General features: G+C 43.1%; 1 protein-coding gene across 6 annotated transcripts in view; it reads right to left on the bottom strand.

Annotated features, from left to right (window-relative positions):
• Window positions 1-19,457, bottom strand: part of Cacnb4 (calcium voltage-gated channel auxiliary subunit beta 4) — a 253,882-nt gene that overhangs the window by 11,605 nt on the left and 222,820 nt on the right. For 5 of the 6 annotated variants that reach the window (XM_051167106.1, XM_051167107.1, XM_051167108.1 and 2 more), the window contains 6 exons: window positions 18,846-18,865; window positions 18,538-18,618; window positions 17,522-17,580; window positions 8,537-8,646; window positions 4,977-5,128; window positions 3,030-3,125 (listed from right to left, as the gene is read on the bottom strand). In XM_051167106.1, the coding sequence (XP_051023063.1) occupies window positions 3,030-3,125; window positions 4,977-5,128; window positions 8,537-8,646; window positions 17,522-17,580; window positions 18,538-18,618; window positions 18,846-18,865 (518 nt within the window). The remainder of the gene's footprint in view (window positions 1-3,029; window positions 3,126-4,976; window positions 5,129-8,536; window positions 8,647-17,521; window positions 17,581-18,537; window positions 18,619-18,845; window positions 18,866-19,457) is intronic. The other variant, XM_051167110.1, reaches the window with a different exon arrangement.

The following is a 19,457-nucleotide window of genomic DNA, read 5'->3' as shown; positions in this document are numbered from 1 at the left end:
AGAACCCAATAGTACATACTATAGGAAACTCTTGTGTGGTCCGCTTTGGCTCTCATAGTCCCTGGAACGAGAATCATCCTTCTAGCTACAGAAAGCTACTTTTCTTTTTTAAAGATTTATTTATTTATTATTTTTATAGTATTCTGCTTGCATGTATGCCTGCACAGCAGAAGGCAGCATCAGATCTCATTATAGATGGTTGTAAGTGACCATGTGGTTGCTGGGAATTGAACTTAGGACCTTTGGAAGAGCAGTCAGTGCTCTTAAACCTCTGAGCCATCTCTCCAGCCCGAAAGCTACTTTTCTTTCTTCAGTGTCATCTGAGCTGTCCTTTTCCAAAACCTGCTGCCTGTAATATCACTGCAGTGTGACACCCTGCTAGTAGAATCTGCTGACTCCACTCTCTGGGTAACAATGATAATAATTGTCTTGAAGTAAAGGGATAAAATGCAGACACATTTTAAAATTTCTTCTAGCTTTTGTAATCTGAACATTGCTTCATGTAGGCCAAAATAGAATGCAGGATTCTTTCCCAGAATGACAAGTGCTCTGCACACACTGTCACACGCTTGAAAGTTTTAAGTACAAGGCACCCTTACTTATTCTGGCTGCTTGTTGAAAATGCCAGGCTATCTGACCAATTATTCAAAACAAAGATGTGTCTGTCTTGCTAATCTAGTGATAGAAGAGGGCAGTCCTCCCAGTACGCTGACATTTTGCTTACATGTAAGTATGCGACTTTGTCTGATTTTGGTGCCACATATCTCAGAGGTAACAAGTTGTGCAGATACACCAGCGTACAAGCCCTATTTTAATCATCCAGCACGAGAAGAGGCACTCTAAAGAGAGGCCTGTGAACTTATATTGGACTATCAAGCTACTGAAACAATGGATTCCAAGGGATTGGAATTTCCTTAGGAAACTTGCGCTGCTGGAGGGAAAGGCTGAAGCCCTGGTGTCAGAGAAAGAACTTGTCCTCTAAGAAAAGGTTTCCCACAGAGGACAGCTTATGGGGCAAATGGAGATGGTGACGTATTGATGATGAGCTGCACCACACCATGACCAGGAACTCCTGCCCCTTATTTAAGCCTTCACGCCAGCATCCTGAAAGTGGGTTTCATAGGGAACTACTGAATCCCTTTGTTCTTGGTCCCGGTATGGTCACATTGAATCATTTTCCTTTGGTTTTCATTCCTTGTTTCTTTAGTTGGCACACTGAAGAGGGGTGCTGGGACCTTGCATGTTAGGGCTACTGAACCTAGTGAAGTTTTTCACTCTAAAAATCTTAGTACTGTCCTCAGCAGCTCAAATACCTCAATTTTAATAGGACATAATTTATTTTCTCTAGCAATTATTTGGACCAAGTGTTAATAAACTGGCATAAAATGAAAAGATGTTCCATTTTTTAGTGACTGCGTTGAAGAATGCTATACTGATTATAGCTACCAATCTAAGATTGTCCTAAAAAGTAAAAAGAACAGCATATGTCCTGGCTTTTGGTAGCAGTAAAACTGAAATAACACTGGAGAAATAATCTTCAGTAAAGACTATTTCCCTTCAACTGTGAGCCATTGCAGAGCCAGGGGCTGGGTGACACATTCTTTTATAGTTTCTTGATGTCTTAGCCAAACTTCCACTCTGTAAGTGACATCTTTAGTAGGTAATTTGGGAGCAAAAATAGATCTCTGGATTTATCTGCAGGGTGGGTAATCTGATAAACGTATTGTGTGGGGAGGGTAGGTGGTGAAAGAGAAGAAACAGCTTCGAAGCCAGATGGATCTACTTCTAATCCTAAGTTGCCACATGATCTTACCAAACTCAATGATCAACTCTGTTTTCAGTTGCCTCGGCGATAAAGTGGGGCTTAGACTGTCTGCTTTACTAGTTCACGCTGAGATTACAGATGATCTGCGGAAAGCATCCAGCAAGCTGTCTGGCCCACGTAAAATAGCTAATGAAAGGATTTATCATTGTTCCCGCTGCTCTTGCCTGTACAACCTTCCATTCGCTCTTAACTTCGTCAACACACATGTACTATGAGCCCACCGTGACGAGGAGGTACGACACAACAGTGAGCCCAAGAGGAGCAATCCTCACAGAGCATAACAGACCAGATGTGGCACAGGACAGCGCACACCTGGGAATGACGACAGCAGCTCCTGGACAGCGTGTGTCCTGTGCTTGGCACTGTTCTAAGAACTTTCCCACACATGCACACAGGTGCTTCTTGAATTTTCACCCCAGTTGCATGTAGTGAGCATCCGTGCAGTGGGTTTATATAGCTTGTCTGTGTCATCTCTCCAAGGACTTGAACTGGATTCTATACTTTCACAGAGGATAAAAGACCCTTTTACAAGTATTTTTAAAAATCTAGTGAACCCACCAAGAAGATGGTTATTTTCTTTTAGAGAAAACTAGGCACAGATACCATGAGTCAATTGAGCAAGCACAGATGTGACTAACCATCACTCCTCGAATGCCTATGATAAGTCACCTTTCCCAGCCCAGCCCAGCCCACCAATGAATGCCTTCAGATCCTGCAGGTGTTTTGTAGCAATGACACTAGGTAGCATATACTTTTCTCACCCCTCAATGATCCTTTCATCTGTTACCAACACAGAGGCCTTCTGGTTGCCATCCAGTTTTGACCTTCAACATTGCACTCTTGGGTGCCCACCAGAATCTTCTAACAGAACAGCTAAAGGAAAGCCAAGCTGGCAATTATATTTTGCTCTTTTCTTACAAGTAAACACGTGACTGGATATAGTGCCTGAGTGCTTGAAAGGTAATCAAGAAAGTTGGAATGAAAATGGCTTTCTGACTCCGAGTTCACGTCTCAGGACAAGGCAGACACTATCCTGTCCTGGGAGCCTGGGCTCACCCAACGTAACAACAGCAGCTCATGCCAAGGATGTACTCACCGGCACCAGCATCTCTGTAGAATAGAAGGCATGGTGCTAATACTGAAAGGAAAACCTCCCTCCTGTAAATAGTCATCAACGATCAAGACAAAAAAAGGTCTTACTTACAGGCGGGCACTGGGCCAGTTTATCAGCTGCCACCAGTTGAACGTTCAAGTGTTTGCTTTGAGACTTTCCCCTGGACTTAATCAGCCGCTGTAAGACCTGACAGGATGACAGGAACCCGAGGCATTGTCAGTGAGTTAAAAGAAAACCAAATATACTGGGATCTTTTTTATTTTTATTTTTTTTACACCTTATGTAACCCCAAGGATTAGTAAAGAGATCTACAATGTGAGAAATAACCCACTTAGAATCTCTGTGTTGGTGCCCTGTGGGCCTAGGTGGACTGGCTGTCCTAGCTCCCTGTGGGGTCCTGATGACAGCCTCACTTCCCACCTAGATTTTTAAGTCTCTTGCAGATTTCAGATCTCCCTGTCAAAGGGAAAGGGCTGGTCTGTTCCTGCTCACGTTGAGTCAATATTTTGGTATTATTCAGTTCAGTAATACTTCAGTTCATTATTTCCATGTCACATAGCAAGGTCATTTATGCATGTCATAGTTTTTAATAATTAATGAAATATTTGATTTAATGTTAAATTAATCAAACTACTTCAGGGTTGAAAATCTAGGTAAAGCATTTGTGTTGAAGCATTGCTGCATGTAAGAAAGACTATTATCTGTGCCTTTGTTCATAGCGGTGGCTGCATTTGGCCACACGTTATTTCACTGTTTTTGTTAATATTGAAGTAGGGCTCTCTCTACTTCAACAGCACTACTTCATGAAGTTCTGTGACACTTTAGTGCATGGGTCCATGTGAACCCCTGATCCTGCACTTCTAGACAGCACAGGAGTAGTGCACTGGGGGGTGGGGGGTGGGGGGTGGAGGTGACATTAGATCATTGCAGAGGATGCTTGGGACCCCAGCAGCTGGGGACAAGAAGAGTTTCGGTGTTCAAGGCAATACCAGTCTGTTCTATTCACTCCCCAGAATTAACTGAGTGTGGTCAGGATTTGTACAATTACTGCACAGGAGAGGTGCCCTCCAAGAGGCTGAGAACTTGGGAAGGATAACAAATCACAGCTTCTGTAGGCTTTTTTTCTAACCACAAAAGGATACCACTGTTTGGGCGGGGAGTTGAATTTTCATTTAGGCATGCACACACACACACACATACTGTAGGAGGCATTGAAAGAACTACGTATTAAGGTAATGGCTCTCATGGATACCAATTTCATATTTATTTTTAAAATAGCATCATTGTTTAAAAACAAGGCTGAGGGTAGGGCAGTGAGAAGGCTCCATGGATAAAGGTGAGAGCTACCAAGCCTGATGACCTGAGTTCATTCCTCAGAGCCCACATGGTGAAAGGAGAGAACTTGGACACGTTGTTCTCTGACCTCCACACATATGCTATGACAGAGCAAGTGAATATGCACACAAACTTAAAAAAAAAATAAGTAAATGTGAAAAATAAAGGAACATCAAAATCAAGAGTGCAATCTGGGGCCATCTTCCTCCATTCCTGTCACTCCAATGGCATACTTTACCAGTGTGCCTAACCAAGGAAGAACTGTGTTCCTCAACCAACCCAGCTACACACAAATGATGAGGTGTTTACATGGTGGTCGTTTACCTTACAGAAGGTATCTCTCTGAATTATCTACTCTATCTCTCACCTGGGCAGAGAATATAGGTGATTCAAGAAGTGATTATTATACAGAAAATTTGACAAAGGGAAATGAAGGCCTGTGAAACGCCAGAGTCTACTTTGCATTTTCCTTCCTTGTGTTCTCGTTAGTATTTTGCCAACCTGACAGCAGGCAGGAGCTTCTGGAAGAGATGTAGTATCTTTCCTGGCCTCCCTCACATCCCTAGGACTTGAGAACTGTTTTGAAATGAGCCCATTAACAGACTCTTGAGACATTCTTCTGCCCACAAAAAAAGGCAGAGCAAAACTACAAGAAAGGACTCTTCCCGACCCTGACCCCGTAGACAGGAATATGGTGATTACCTTAGGAGATGACACTTTGACATGGACGATGATGGGCGCTAAGGATGTCTTTATAAGCTGTGCTGGGTGGTTGATGGTATCTGCATCAAGAACAACCAATTGCAACGACCTTGCCAATTCAAAAATTCTTTCAATTTCACTCTGTACTTCCGCTAAAAGGGGAAACAATAAAATGGCAGATAGTGGTTAGTCTCAGCAATTATTATTTATTCTAAGAAAAAAAATAGTGTAAGCTTCCAGATGTGTCTGTCTGTTTTGAACCTTTATAGGCCTGACTAGCAAAACATTTTTTTTTTGTTTTGTTTTTTTTTGCAAAACATTTTTTTTGAGACATAGTCTTATTATGTAGGCCTGCTGGCCTAGAACACACTGTCATCTAGATTGGTCTCCAGCTTACAGAGGTCAGCCTGCCTCTGGCTCCCAAGTGCAGAGATTAAAGGTGTGCTCCCCCTTTTTAAAAAACTATTTTCCAAAGATAAAATTGTGCACAGGATAAAACAATTGGTAGAAGAATTTGAGGCAGTGCTCTTGGTTTGCTCTGTACACTTGGCCTAGCATGGAGTTATTTGTAGAGCTATGGTGATTCCATTTTGGGGTTGCTTTTAACAAGGACCACATTTAGGGAACACATTAGAGGGATGGATAGTGACAGTGAGGTATTTCTACCAATAACTTGTATTTTAACATTCTGTAGTTGACATTTTCGAAGAAACACAAGCAAACAAACAAACAACCTGGCCAACGGTATTGCTTTGAGTGTTATACACACTTTTGTATCCTGGCTAATTGTTGTGAGTTTCCTCAGATAATAAGTAGATTACCAAATCTTGTTGAATTTAAGCTTTAGAGCCAATAAAGTTGTTTAAGGAGTATTTACCGTAAGTATAACATACACACACACACCTACCTGATTGTATTAAAATGCTGCATTGACTCCATCTTGACTGAAACTTATCTGGCTGGTTGTGATAGTCAGGTGACCCAAATCTGCATCTTATATGTTGGTCAAATAAAAACACTAGTTCTTTTCAAATGTCTGAAGCAATCCAACTACTTTATATGGGGACAAAGCCTTGCTACGTAGCCCAAGTTGATTGGAATCCTCCTGCCTCTACCTCCCAAGTACTGTGGTGATGAGACGGGCTGTGCCACTATGCATGGCTTACAACCTCTTCTTCTGTTTTGTTGTTGTTGTTGCTTGTTTGTTTTAAGGGAAACACATGATCAAAGTATATGTTTTCCTGAAATACAGAAGTTGGGCATGGGGGTGCATGCCTGAAATTCCAGTACTTGGGAAACTGAGACAGAAAGATCATGACTTCAAGGTCATCCTGGGAAACACAGAGAATCTCAGCCTAGATGGCATTTTGTACTGCAGTCTCAAAAACTGGTACTGTCTCAAAAAACAAGAACAGCAACAAAAAGTCCTCTATATAGTTTATGAATCACCTGCTGTAGTGGGTCATGCCCAAAATCTGAATTAGATTCTATTTCTTATAGAATTATTGATATTTAAAGCATGATCTACATTAAAAAGTATAAATATGGGGCTAAAGAGATGGCTCAGCAGGTAAGAGCACTTGCAGAGGACCAAACTCAATTCTCAGCATTACACAGATCACAACCAACTGTAATCCAGGTCCAGGGGTTCTGGCCTTCTAAAGCACCCCCATGTATGTGGCACACACACACAACTAAACAAATAAAAATCTTTAACAATATGGATTTAATAAGTCAAAAACACATACCACTTTCACATTATCAAATACCAACGTCCTGAAAGGTTCCACACTAACTCTCTTTATTATCAGCTTTTGGGATATTTGTTAGTAATAATGAATATATACTCATTTTTTTTTCCACGGCATGTCAGAAACAGTTTAAAAAGCAATTCTTCGCAAGAAGGGCATTTGGAAAATAAAACCAATTTTTACCACAGTCAGTTTCAGCAGAAGGATGCTGCGGTAGGTAGGTAGGTTTTCAATTTGTGCTTTAATTAATCTGCCACAGATTTAAAGACGCTTCTAGGCAGCACTGCAGCAGAACAAGCTTAAATGATTGTAGTTTCAACTCTCACATATTATTATAATGTAAAATAATATTGTATATTGTCCTGAAGGAACAAAAACTGAAATAATACAAACTGGACTTCCCCAGGACCAGAACCCACAACGGGCTTCCTAGTCTAGGTCCAAATAGCTCAGAAATACCAGGGTTTTATTTACTCTGGAGTCAGTTCATAGTCACTGCTACAACACACTGCATAGGTAGTGGTGGAATTTGGGTAGATCAGGAGGAGGCCACATTACATAGTGGGGTGAGCCCAGTATTTGGAAAATATGTGTATAAAGCATAATAAGCAAATTATAGAAACACGGGAGACAAAGGCACTTTTGTCTACCTAGCTCATCTTCTTCAAGGAACTCAGCAATCAGGTTCTCAGAGGGGTTTTAATGGACGATTCATAAATCTGCTACAGGCTAACAGAGCTGGGACTGACATAGACTCTGGTGCTGGAGGCCCTTAATGAGCACTCTTTCCCACTAGATTGGTGATGTTCTTTGTGTCAAGCTGGCTCTGGTATTTGTTTGCTTTTTGAGACAAGGTCTTATGTAGCCCAAGCTGGCCTTGAGCCCCCGCTCCTCCTGACTCTACTTCCAAGTGCTGTGATTACAGATGAACATACTCCCACTCAATTTTCAAAACTGTTATTATTTTTCCCATGGCCTCAGAATAACATTTCCCAAAGTGACTCACAGTAACTTACCTCTGTGCACACTCTAACTCATCTGCAACTTTTTGCTTTGTTTTGTTTTGTTTTTGTTTTTGTTTGAGACGGGGTTTCTCTGTGTAGCATTGGCTGTCCTGCACTCACTTTTGTAGATCAGGTTGGCCTCAAACCCACAGAGATTGCCTGCCTCTCTCCTCCCTGAGTGTTGGGGACTAAAGGCATGTGCCACCATGCCTGGCTCGTCTCTAACACCTTTTAATCTCTCTTATGGGAGGATTTTAAGATGCTTTCCAACAAGTGCTCAGAAAAGAAAGGGTTAAGTTTTCTGCATGTTCATCATGGCAGCCACTATTTATACTGAAAGATGTTATTCTTCTGGGTATACCAGTTGGCCAAGAACTCCATTACTTCCCTCTTCTAAAAGTCTCATCTCCTTTCATGTCAGCCAAATGTCAGCTATCACAGAAACCTTATTGTAAAGTTGGGGGGAAAGGAAATGGGTGTTTTACCATGGGTCAGCAGCAACTGGGCAGAGGGGAACCTGAGCAGATCTCCTCCCAGCAGACTGATGCTTTGCTAATTGATTAGAACTGAGGTGCAGGGGGGAGAGGAAGAAGGGAGAGATGGGGGGAGAAGGGAAAGAGGGAGGGGAGAAAAGGAGAGAAAGAGAGGGGGTGCAAGGTTCTGGTTGCTGCGAGATTCTACCCCTGTCCTGTCCACTAGCTGGCTTTCTCAATACATATTCAGCACTTTTCCAGGCAGGACAGTGCCAAAGCAGGACAAGACATTCCCCGCACACCCACCTCATGCCTGTATGAAAACATCTTACCTAGGCTGGATCTGGTGTTTGAACGCTCAATTATTGCTCTCTTGCTAGGATTGTTGAGGACAGACCTCTTAGCAAGAGAAATGTCAGCTGTCACTCTCGTTATTGATATCCTAGGAAGAGGAACACAGAACAGAACAGGCCTGTAAGAATGGCATGTGGCTCTCTGAGTGACTTACAGCCAAAGTGCTTTGCATACTACCGTGGAACCACAGTACAGTAAACATCGGCCACCAGGATTTTTAAACTGGCTCACATGAGAACACACACAGTGAATGATATCAGGCTTTGCCTCTTGAACTGAAAACCACTCCAGTGAATGGGTTCCCTCCACTAGGGCCTGGCTGGCCAAGCAGCCTTTAAAATACGCACCAGACCAGGAGGGAATCAAACCATGAATTAACTGGTTTGTCTATGCTATGTCTAGGAAATAAATAGCCTTAGAGTTTCCTCAGAGTTCACAGTTGATTTGCTCATGAACAAGACCTTTAGGACCCACAACTGCTCTGCCCCAACACTGATGGCCAAAAAAGGAAAGCTTCATTTGATCACAGGAAAAAAAAAATCAGCCAGCCTGTAGCTAAGGTGTGTTTCTTGCCTCAATGGTTAATTCCCTGTATATGAAGGATTTCTCCACAGGCCTACGAGGAGCTTTGCTGGTGGGATGTGAGAAATAGTTTCTTTTCTGCAGGCACAGGAGCCTCAGCATATTTGCACAGGATCCAAGCACAACCAGTGAGCACTTGTAACCCCGATGGCTGAAGTCACTGTGAACATGCTCCTGGAGTTTTGTTAAGTTAGAATACACCTTGAGGTTACAGAAGAGTAAAGCAGAGGTTTTATATGGAGAGAGGGGAGCAACCCGAATATGCATTATCAAATGAAGGCACGAAGACTTTATCATTTTAAAATAGCACTTAACTGAGATTGCTCAGGCTCTAGCTATTATCTGCAGAACTCAAAGCTGGTCCACCTAGGCCAATCAGAGAAATCCACAGACCTTCCCTGCCTCGACCCATACAACTTGGCTGAACTCAGAACAAAAACGGAAGAATCTCTTCCCTTTATTCTCAGAGTAGCCTTATTCTTCTCCAGGATCAAATGTCTTTGAGGGTTTGAGTGAAGATGGAAGCATGTGTTTAATCGCAGGTCCTTTCACTCCCATTTCGGGCCATTTTAATACTGTTTGGAAACTTTGGTGGCTAGAAGCCTTGGGGAGAACCTAAAAGTGTCCCTTTTGTAAATAAATCCTTGGAAACCAAAAGAAAATCGAGGCAGGGTCTCACGATGCATATCTGGATAACTCTGAATTCATAATCCTCCTGTCTCAGGCCTCCCTTGTACTTGAGCCATAGGTATCGACCACCCTGCCTAGCTTTAAAGCAACAGAAGGTGCTGAACTCCAGTGGGATTCTGAAGTCAAGTGGTGCTAGCCGCGGCTGCTGTGTTCATAAACCAAGGGAGTTTAAAACACTACGCTGTTTCAACTGTTTGGATTTTCACGTCGTGATAATCATCCAAGGTGGCCTCACATTGTCCTGGGTAGAAACAAAAGCAGCGTGGAAATTTCCTAGGAACCACTGGGAGCTGGCATGCGAGTGGCTCCCGGCTTATATTTCTGAGTTTCTGTTTTCTATGTGTGAAGCTCACTCATGATTTCATTGGTTTTGTTTTAAAGGGAAAGAGAGAGAGAAAAAAGGAAAGGCAAAAAGGGGAAGTTCAACTGCTAAGTGACATTAAAAAAAAACCAACTCACTGGGGTAACAACTTCACATCTTACCAAGAAAGAAACTGAAGATAGAGAGCATCCACTGAGCATTCCAGGCAATGAAGGTCGGCAGCCTTCACATAGGATGGCGCTTAGTCACCTGGGTGTACAGTCCTCTTTCTGCTCAGCTTTAGTTCCCAGTAACAAGGAACCTCTGAGATGAGCCAAGCCATCAGGTGCAGGTTTACAATAACCCTGGCCCTGCTGTGAACACCGTGGGTGTTCATACGAGGTTTGAATCCAGCGAGCTGCCTATCTGAGTTTCCACTGCAGCTTTTTTTCTTTCTTTTTCTGTTTTTCTGTTTGTTTTTTGATTTGTTTTGTTTTTGTTTTTTTAGAGACAGACTCATTCTGTAGCCCATGCTGGCCTCAGATTTGCAGCAATCCTTCCACCTTAGCCTCCTGGGTGCTGGAACTACAGGTGTTAGCTGCCATGCCTTACCCATGCAGTTCTAAGGTGTAATCTCCCCCCAGGCAGCCCATTTTTCATTACAGAATGGGGGCTCCTGCTTAATCTGGGACTCTAAGTTATTTGTTTGTTAAAAAATGGAGCATCTGAGTAGAAACACATGGGCATATTCTAGAACATGCTATATGGCTATAGACAAAGTGGGCTGACTTAAGGCAGAATTCAGCTTTCCAGAATAATAATTTTTGCTGTGCCCAAAAATTTCTAGTTCTACCTAAGCCAAACAGTAACTCCGGGTTTTTAAATTTTGAGTAAATTATCACCAAATATATGCTCTTATGTTTTCCCTGTGTTATAAAGCAATTTTACAAAGCTATTCAAATACAACCAATACTTAACATATATGGAAAAAGCTACTTTGAATGTTATCTGTAGAGGAAACAATGTGAGTGACAAAATGTTCTTTTTCTCATTTTATTTTCTAATGAAAAAGGCTCCACTGATCACACGTGTGTGTAGAAGGAGTCCCTTGTGTATTGAATGGATGTACCACTTGGCAATAATAAAATCTGATGGCCTCTATAGCTTTGACAGAAAATAGGTGGTGGGACATCTAGTAGGCAGAGAGGATTCTGGGATAGAGCCAGGCGATTGAGATTCAGCCAGCAAGATGTTAGGAGGATGGACATATGGTACCTGAGCACAGGTAACCAGCCACATAGCAGAATGTAAATGGGTTAAGTGATGAGCTAGTCAGAGAAGAGCCTTGCTACATTGCCTAGGCATTTGTAAAATAATAATTTGAGTCTCATGAGTCATTATTTCCAGGGAGTTTTGAGGGCGGGAGGAAAAACAGCATGCCCTACTACTACTACTACACATGCTGTCTGTTAGCAAGAATACACATGCATGAACTGGAGTCCAGAAAGGAGCAGACTTGGCTCCAGAAGACTGTCAGTAAGACAAAGAAGGTTCTCCCCTGCCAAGAGGCTAACCATTATCACAACTGGATACCTGGCCTCAACTTTTCTTTTTAAGCGAAAGTTTAGGGATTATATTCACCATCAAGTGTTTTTTTATTTATTATGCTTTTTTTAAAAAGGCATTATTTATTTATTTAGTATGAGTGCTCTATCTGCATGTACACCTGCAGGCCAGAATCAGATCCCAGTATAGATGGTTGTGAGCCACCATGTGGTTGCTGGGACTTGAACTCAGGACATCTGGAGGAGCAGTCAGTGCTCTTAACCCCTGAGCCATCTCTCCAGCCCCTTTATTATGCTTATAAACTAATAATATGCTTCCTAGTTCTCTTGCTTTACTGATCCCTCTGATCTGCTGGCACTCTCGTGCATTCTGAAACCTTCTTCACTGAGACAGTGTCAGTAGTTACAGGCCAACAGGAGTTCAGCTCCCCCGAAGATGGGGTGTAGCAGATAATGTCCCTGAAACCGAGCAAAAATCATCCCTTAAACCCAGCAAGTCTGCACTCTACCTATTGTATGTTTCTACTTCAGAATTCATCCTGGTTGATGATAATCAGTATTAGCTTTCTGAATTCTCTTTTTACTTTTTTATTTATGGTGCGGGGAGCATCATGCACATGTCATAGTGTGCTTGTGGAGGTCCGAGGACAACTTGTAGGAGTCTGTTCTCTCCACTCAACCATGTGAGGCCCAGGGATAGAATTCAGGACACCAGCCTTGGTGACAGGTGCCTTTATCTGCAGAGCTACTTCATCTGCCCTTTTGTGGATTTTCTATGGGAAGATATTTTTTTTCAGTTATGACAAATCCATTCAAAAATAATTAGTAGCCCCACATTGCTAATGTAACAGCTGGAAGACCCTTCTTCGTTCCGGCTAATTAGTAAGGTAGACATTCACTATAATACATATTTTTAAGTTCTTAGTGATCACATGAAAAGGGTTCCACGCTGGCTGGCCCAGGGACCTCTCTGTCTGTCATTCTCAAGGACAAGTTACAGCATTTTTGAGCCTCGTCCCTTAATCAATATAACGGTGACAGATTTGTCTTTCGTATCTCAGAGGACTTTTGATATGGGCAAAGAAGGCAATATATAAAACTGATTTCTTCTTTCTTTCTTTCTTTTTGTTTTTGTTTTTTTTTGGGGGGGGGGAGACAGGGTTTCTATGTGTAGCCTTGGCTGTCCTGGACTCGCTTTATAGACCAGGCTGGCCTCAAACAGGTAATGATCGTCTGCTTCTGGCTCGCTGAGAACTGGGATTAAAGATGTGTGCGAGGTGCCTGGCTTAAAACTGATTTCCTCAATGATTGTTCTTAGTTAGCATTTTTGGTGGTTTGAGATGTCCCCTATATTCTCAGACATTGGAATACTTGATCTTTAGCTGGTGTCACTGCTTGGCGAGGCTTAAGAGGTGTGGCCTTCCTGGAGGAAGTACATCACTGGAAGCTACTCTGAAGTTTCAAAAGCCACGTGCCATTGCTAGTTCAGTCTTTCTGTTTCCTGCTTATGTTTTAAGACATGAGGCCACTCACAGGACTCAATCTTCCACGTGGACACTGATCTATACAATAGGTTCTTGGGAGCATTTTAGTACTGCATCTTTCATTTCTCCTTACATGTACTACAGCTAGACTCAAACAAACTGAGTAACAAATAGGTCTAAAGTGACTCATATTTCTAAGGAGACAAAAGGAAAATCATCCAAGCTTTTCCTTCTGTTACAGCCAAACAGATGGGTTTTGTCTATCCCACTGCATTGATTTTCAATCAGGATCTGAAAAGCAGTGTTGAATACGAAAGCCTCTTAGCTCATGGAGTTTTTCTTTTTCTTTTTTTTTTTCTTTTTTTTTTTTTATTTGCTCTTTCTGAAAACCACAGGGCATTTGCCTGACTGTGATGCCTATTATCATACCAAAGTGCCAGCCAAAGAAACACTGAGCAGGCTTCCATCAGACCCTGCTGTCTATGCCGGTTCACCACATCTAAGTCAATTGTTCTCTTGGCTGACTTCAATTAAAGACAGTGTGCTGTTTTCCCTCCTTTTATTAATTGGTAAAAACACAACACAGTAGATTGCCACAGCTCAAAACACAATATTCCCCACACAGAAGACGTGCTAGCATCTGTGAGAGGCTCCCGGGCCAACTTTTTCCTTACCCATCTTTAGTCCCTCTCCAGGGGGCTCACTAGGGTTTTCTTCACTGTCCTCTCATTACCCGAAAGCAAGGTCATTCTCTCACCTCCCCCCCTCATTTCAGTACCCATTTCTCTCCAGCACATCTATGCATCAGACTCCTCCAGGACTGCCTCCGTCTCCAGCTGCTTCTGGATTTCCCCTCCCCCCACCCCTAAGACTCTCTGTCATCATCAGATCCCATGAAATCCTGGCACTGAAAAAAAATTTTTTTTCATGGAGAAATCAAATGGATTTGTATTCGCTATTCCTTTGAGCACTTTATAACAGCATGCACGGTATGAGTTTTACCCTACCACTTTTCAACTTTTGTATTGGTTATGCCATTATACCCAACAGCAACCATGTTTCTTGGCCGTTATTACACTTGCTCTCATCACAAGATCATGTGACTTAGCTAAGCCCATTCTGTTGTCAGGCAGGTCCGTGTGACTCTGAGATTACAGGGGTCATCACAGGCTGACCTGGGAGATAACTGCAGTAGCTAAGAAGGACAATGAATAAGACACCAGGAAACCACCTCAGGAATGTATGGTGGTCACCCAGAAGCTGAGTTAGTGGCTCAGATGTGAGCCTGTGCTCACAGGCTGAGGAATAAAGGCCAGGGTCATCACCACCTGGGACTCATTCTGGTGTCACAGCAAAGACGCCAGACATTGAGAAAAGCAGCATCTAGAGAAGCTTACATTTGCCTTCTAGCACCAGGAGACAGGAAGAACCTAACAGAAGGGAGGGAATATTTCCTCCTTTAAAGCCTTCTGTTTCTGTGCAGACCGATATCTCACGTTCATATCTCTCACTTATATATCTGTAATAAGTTGATGCTGGGGAAATGGCTCGGTGGTAAAGTGCTTGCTGTACAAACACAGGAACTCGAGTTTGGATCCCCATCATTCATATGAAACTCAGACACGTATGAAGTTTAAGAGTTCCAACCATTTTCTTTTGAGACATTTCAACTAGTCACAATGTGTAGAACCAACTGGAATCATGCTGGCATTGAAATCTTAACTCTATATTTGAAAGGCATTTCAGTGGTGTCGATAAAGTATCAGGTAATTCTATGTGACTCAAGACAAGTCTGGGCTGTGGCTAAAGGGATGGCCTCTTCCATGGCCTTGGGATTAATGTCACACCAGTCTTTCCTGACACAGTAACGAAGCCACTCAGCTTTCCCTTTGTTAGACCCTCTGAGGTAATTTCTTGTTCCCATCAATGCTACTCTCAACCTTTAGCCATACTGTTTATAGGGATGTTACCTGGGACCAAAACAAGCTAACACAAGTGTAGGCTGAGCTGTGGGATGGGCTTTGTTCCCCAGCAAGGGCTGTGATGGAATTAGAGGTGGCAGGTGGGCACTGCTCAGGACAGCCTTCAGTCAAGGCACCCCAGGCTGAAACCAATGAGTCCACACAGAGCTGAAGGAACTGTGCAAGTGCAACCAAGACCAGCAGATCTGGCCACTCATGTTAGCCTTCTTCCATCCACAGAGGCACTTGTGGGTCAGAGTTATGGCCCTGAGCACCACAGGGCAGGTCTGGGACCATTCTTGCTAAGCTAGAGTCCAGGTTCAGCTGTTTCTTTGTAATACATTTTTAGGGCATGAGTTCCCTAGAAGCCAGAATCTTCTAGACAGAAGAAGGCTGTCTATCTGATGACGGTTATGGGAGGAGAGGTTAGAATTAAAGTACTGGTGTTTCCTCTGCCAAGATTCTAGTATTCATTATATTTCTCTTGTTTCCTCTGAGACAGCTTAATTTTCTGCCTGCCTTGAGAGAGAGAGAGAGAGAGAGAGAGAGAGAGAGAGAGAGAGAGAGAGAGAGAGAGAGAGAGAGAGAGAGAGAGAGAATATATAACAATGTTTCCTTTCTTACCGACCCTTTGTACCCACTAGATTGCAGGTGACTAAGGCAAAGGCAAACTCTGTTCTTCAGCTGAGGTGTATAACTAAATTGTACTTCCCAGATTCCGTTGCAATTGAGAATGAGGCATAACCAAGTTCTAAGCCAACGAACCAAGCCTTGATGTGCACTACTTCCGGGACGCAGAGGCCCTTTTCCTCTCAGAGCTCAGCCAGAGGCCAAGGCCCCAAACAGTAAGTGAAGCAACCATTCTGCCTGAGAGTCTCCTCACCACTCACCTGCTCTCCTCCAACAGGGGTTCCTGTCTCTGATCATTTAGTGAGTAAGATTAGGCTTCCAGTGTGTTCGAAGCATTTTACATCTAGGGGTCTATTAGTAAGGTGACCCGGCCTACGTTCCACAGTAGACTACCTAATGGAGACAAGGATGCCCATTTCTTGATGCAATTCTTAATTGCTGGAAGTAAAACCTCAGTTCCATGTGTGCATGTATGCATGTGTGTGTGTGTGTGTGTGTATGTGTGTGTGTGTATGTATGTGTGTTTATGCATTGTATGTGTGCATATGTTCATGAGAGACAACGTTTTCTATGTGAGTACTAGATATTCAAACTCAGGTGCTCATGTTTGTACAGCAAGCATTCTTACCACTGCCCCACCCCCCAGCACTTAAGCTACTTTTTATTGTATCTAGTCTTAGAAACAAATTATTTTCACATGACCACATACAAGGTTTTTTGACAAATTATAAATACATATTTGTATGAAATTAAACATATTTGTGCTTAAGTTTTATATGCATACAATTTGTGCTTAAAGCATGATCATATTTTCCCTTTCCTTAAAATGCTGTATTAATTAAAATCCAAAATCTAATTAAAAGTATTTAAATGTTTTTAAACCAAGTATTCAGTTTAAAGTGATAACCTCAACGTGTTTTCCGGGTTTCTGAACGTGTACTATAAAAATTCACTTCTGACAACTCTTTAGTTTTCTCAGGTGTTTGCTTCTCCATGGGACACACTCCACATGTGGACAAGCATGTTCTCACTGTTGAGTCAGTACAGATTTTGTCACTTCTCTAGGAAACCTAAGAGCGCTAGACATGTTCCACAAAACTGAAGCATAAAATTATTTGAGGGCGCAGCCATATTGATGATGGCTTGTGGTAGGATGCATACAAAACAGACTTATAAAATGCAACATGGATATTTCTCAAGCTAACAGCCAAGTCAGTGCAGCTTCCTTCACAGGCACTCTGAAGGCTGTGACAAAGTGACAACTGCTCCCCTGTTTTAAGGAAACTTGATTACTTATTGGAGGTTATTTCCAGCATTTCATTCTTGCAAAGCACTTTATATGTATTCAGATCTTTGAATAGTATACATGGATACATGAATTTACACACATGCACAGTTCCCAGATACTACCCTGCATGACCAGCGAGCCATCATAGTCATTAGAAATTAACATTTTAACCTTTTTTCCCCCCATGAAAATCAGTTTGGTATGAACTCACTAGTGAGAAAATAAAGACATTACAGCCAACAAATGGATTAATTTCCTTTTTTGAGGCCCTTTTTTCTTGGGAGGGGGGTCCCATGCTAAACTTGACATTTTTATAGCTGTTTTGGTGTACACTCTCCTGGAACACTGAGTTCAGTTGAATTACTAGCCTTCTGTAGTCACTGGGAACAGATCCACCAGTCAATTTATCATACTTGTTCAGTTAAAGGCAAATCAAAATACAAAAACATCTGTATGTCTCACCTCCCATCAAACCTGTGCTTCAGGAAATCAAAGAGAGCTTTCTGCATCATGTCTGTAACCTTCGCAGAGGGGAGGGGGGGGGAAGAACGAGGCGAAACATACACACACACACAGAGGAAGGGAGAGAGAGAAGTCAAAAGTGAGAGAAGTGAAAGAGAAGAGTACAGTGGCTGAGGGGAGGGCCCGGTTGTATGCAGGCATCTCCGGGGCGGGTGGGTGGCTACAGCGGTTCTCAGAGAGCACTTTTGTCACGATGATACTCAGACAGTTAGTTGCCAATGCCTCCCCTTGGTTCTTTCTCTGGGATGCTGCAGTTTGCACCAGGACCCCAGGCAAAGCCTCCTTCCTGTTCCTTTAGGATGTCAATCTGCCTCAAGGACAGCTTAAGCTCGCTATGCACAAGGGCGCTGGCCTGCTTCACATGGCCGAGTTATGCTTGCCTCTCGTGATGACCCGTGGGTAGTCCTAAAGTCAGCACCGGGCTCAGCTGCCCTGCCAGCCGGCACGTGCTGGAAATTCCCCCTGTCTGGGACTTAGCTGGTTTTGTTCATCCTTTTCCTGCTCATTGCCCTGACCTATCCAACTCAGAGAAAGAGAGATTAAGAATCTTAGATCAGCTTCAACAAACTCATAGCTCACTTAACAAATGTACTCCATGCCTCCTACCCACCAGATATCACCCTAGGGGGCAGGGTCAGTGGCATCAAGGTGGCCCAGCTTCAGATTTAGAGATCACATGCTACTTGTTTTGTCTATTTAAGCACAAAGCCAGAATGGCAAAACCTAGAATGTCGTGTACTACAGTCTTTACTCTTCCTTATTAAACAGCACTGCTTACTTGATCTCCAGAGCTTACCCCTCTTTTTTACTGGTTTCCCCCCACCACCGCCCTCACATACTATCAGCTGCCTTCTACCAGTTCCTGCCTGTAAACAGACCCTGGAGGGGCCAGGGTCCAAAGGATAGTCCCTAGGGTCCTTGGCCAAGAAAAGGAGAGTAACAGATGACATTTGTACCTCATAACCTTTCAGTGATGGGCCCACTAACACCACGGGACGCATCGACGGCACAACATCATAAGGAGGAATGTGCTCCGTCTGGAAGAGATGAGTCAGCATGAGTGACAAGGTGAGACTGGACCTGTCGCCTTGACAGCCACAACATCCAGAAGTCTCAGGCCGGACAGTAAGTGATGACGAAGGGGTCCCCACCGAGGAGGCCCATCCCTCACATTAATCGCTATGCGGGTCACGGAAATGGAACATCGCAGGCATGTACGGATAGGAAACCTTAGCAGGAGTTTAAAAAAGGAAGCACGACTTACCACTTTCTGCTTCTGTTTTGCTAAAAAGACAACAATGAGAGCCATATCAAAATACGCAATCTCTGTACATGATAGCACATGAGTCTAAAAGATGGGAGAAGGTACCCTGTGACTGTCCTCGGTGCTTGCCTGGCACCCGCTCGTCAGATCACTCACTGCTCTGTCACTTCGCTCCCCTCATGCTACTTGTGAGACTACGAAATACAACTTCCTCTGTGCACCAATGACTTTACACCCCAACTTCCCAACAGAGGCTGGAGGTGGGGCAGGTATTCAAACAAGACTGAAAATCGTTAGCTAATCATTCACCGTGGGTGTGCCCACATTGGATGTGGTATACCCAGAGAGGCTTGAGGGCATGCTAGCTAAGGGAAATGTAATAAAATTAAACAATAGATTGTGAGCAAAATTACTGTCACCTCAAGTACTCCTAATGTTATCACCGTTGTTACCGTTTTTGTATTCTTGGCTTTGGTGAACTCTCCAGGTGTTCTTCCTGAATGCTGACACATCTGTTTCTACTATGCTCCTCTCAACACTCGGACAACTAGTTTCCCCTGTCCCCCCAGGTGGTAAGAGAGAAAAGCTGGTGCAGAGCCCCAGTGTCCAGCA

This window comes from Acomys russatus, chromosome 24 (genome assembly GCF_903995435.1).
Source record: "Acomys russatus chromosome 24, mAcoRus1.1, whole genome shotgun sequence".
In the NCBI taxonomy this organism is placed as follows: domain Eukaryota; kingdom Metazoa; phylum Chordata; class Mammalia; order Rodentia; family Muridae; genus Acomys; species Acomys russatus.
Note: the sequence above shows the minus strand (reverse complement) of the source record. Positions and strands in the feature narration are given on the sequence as shown.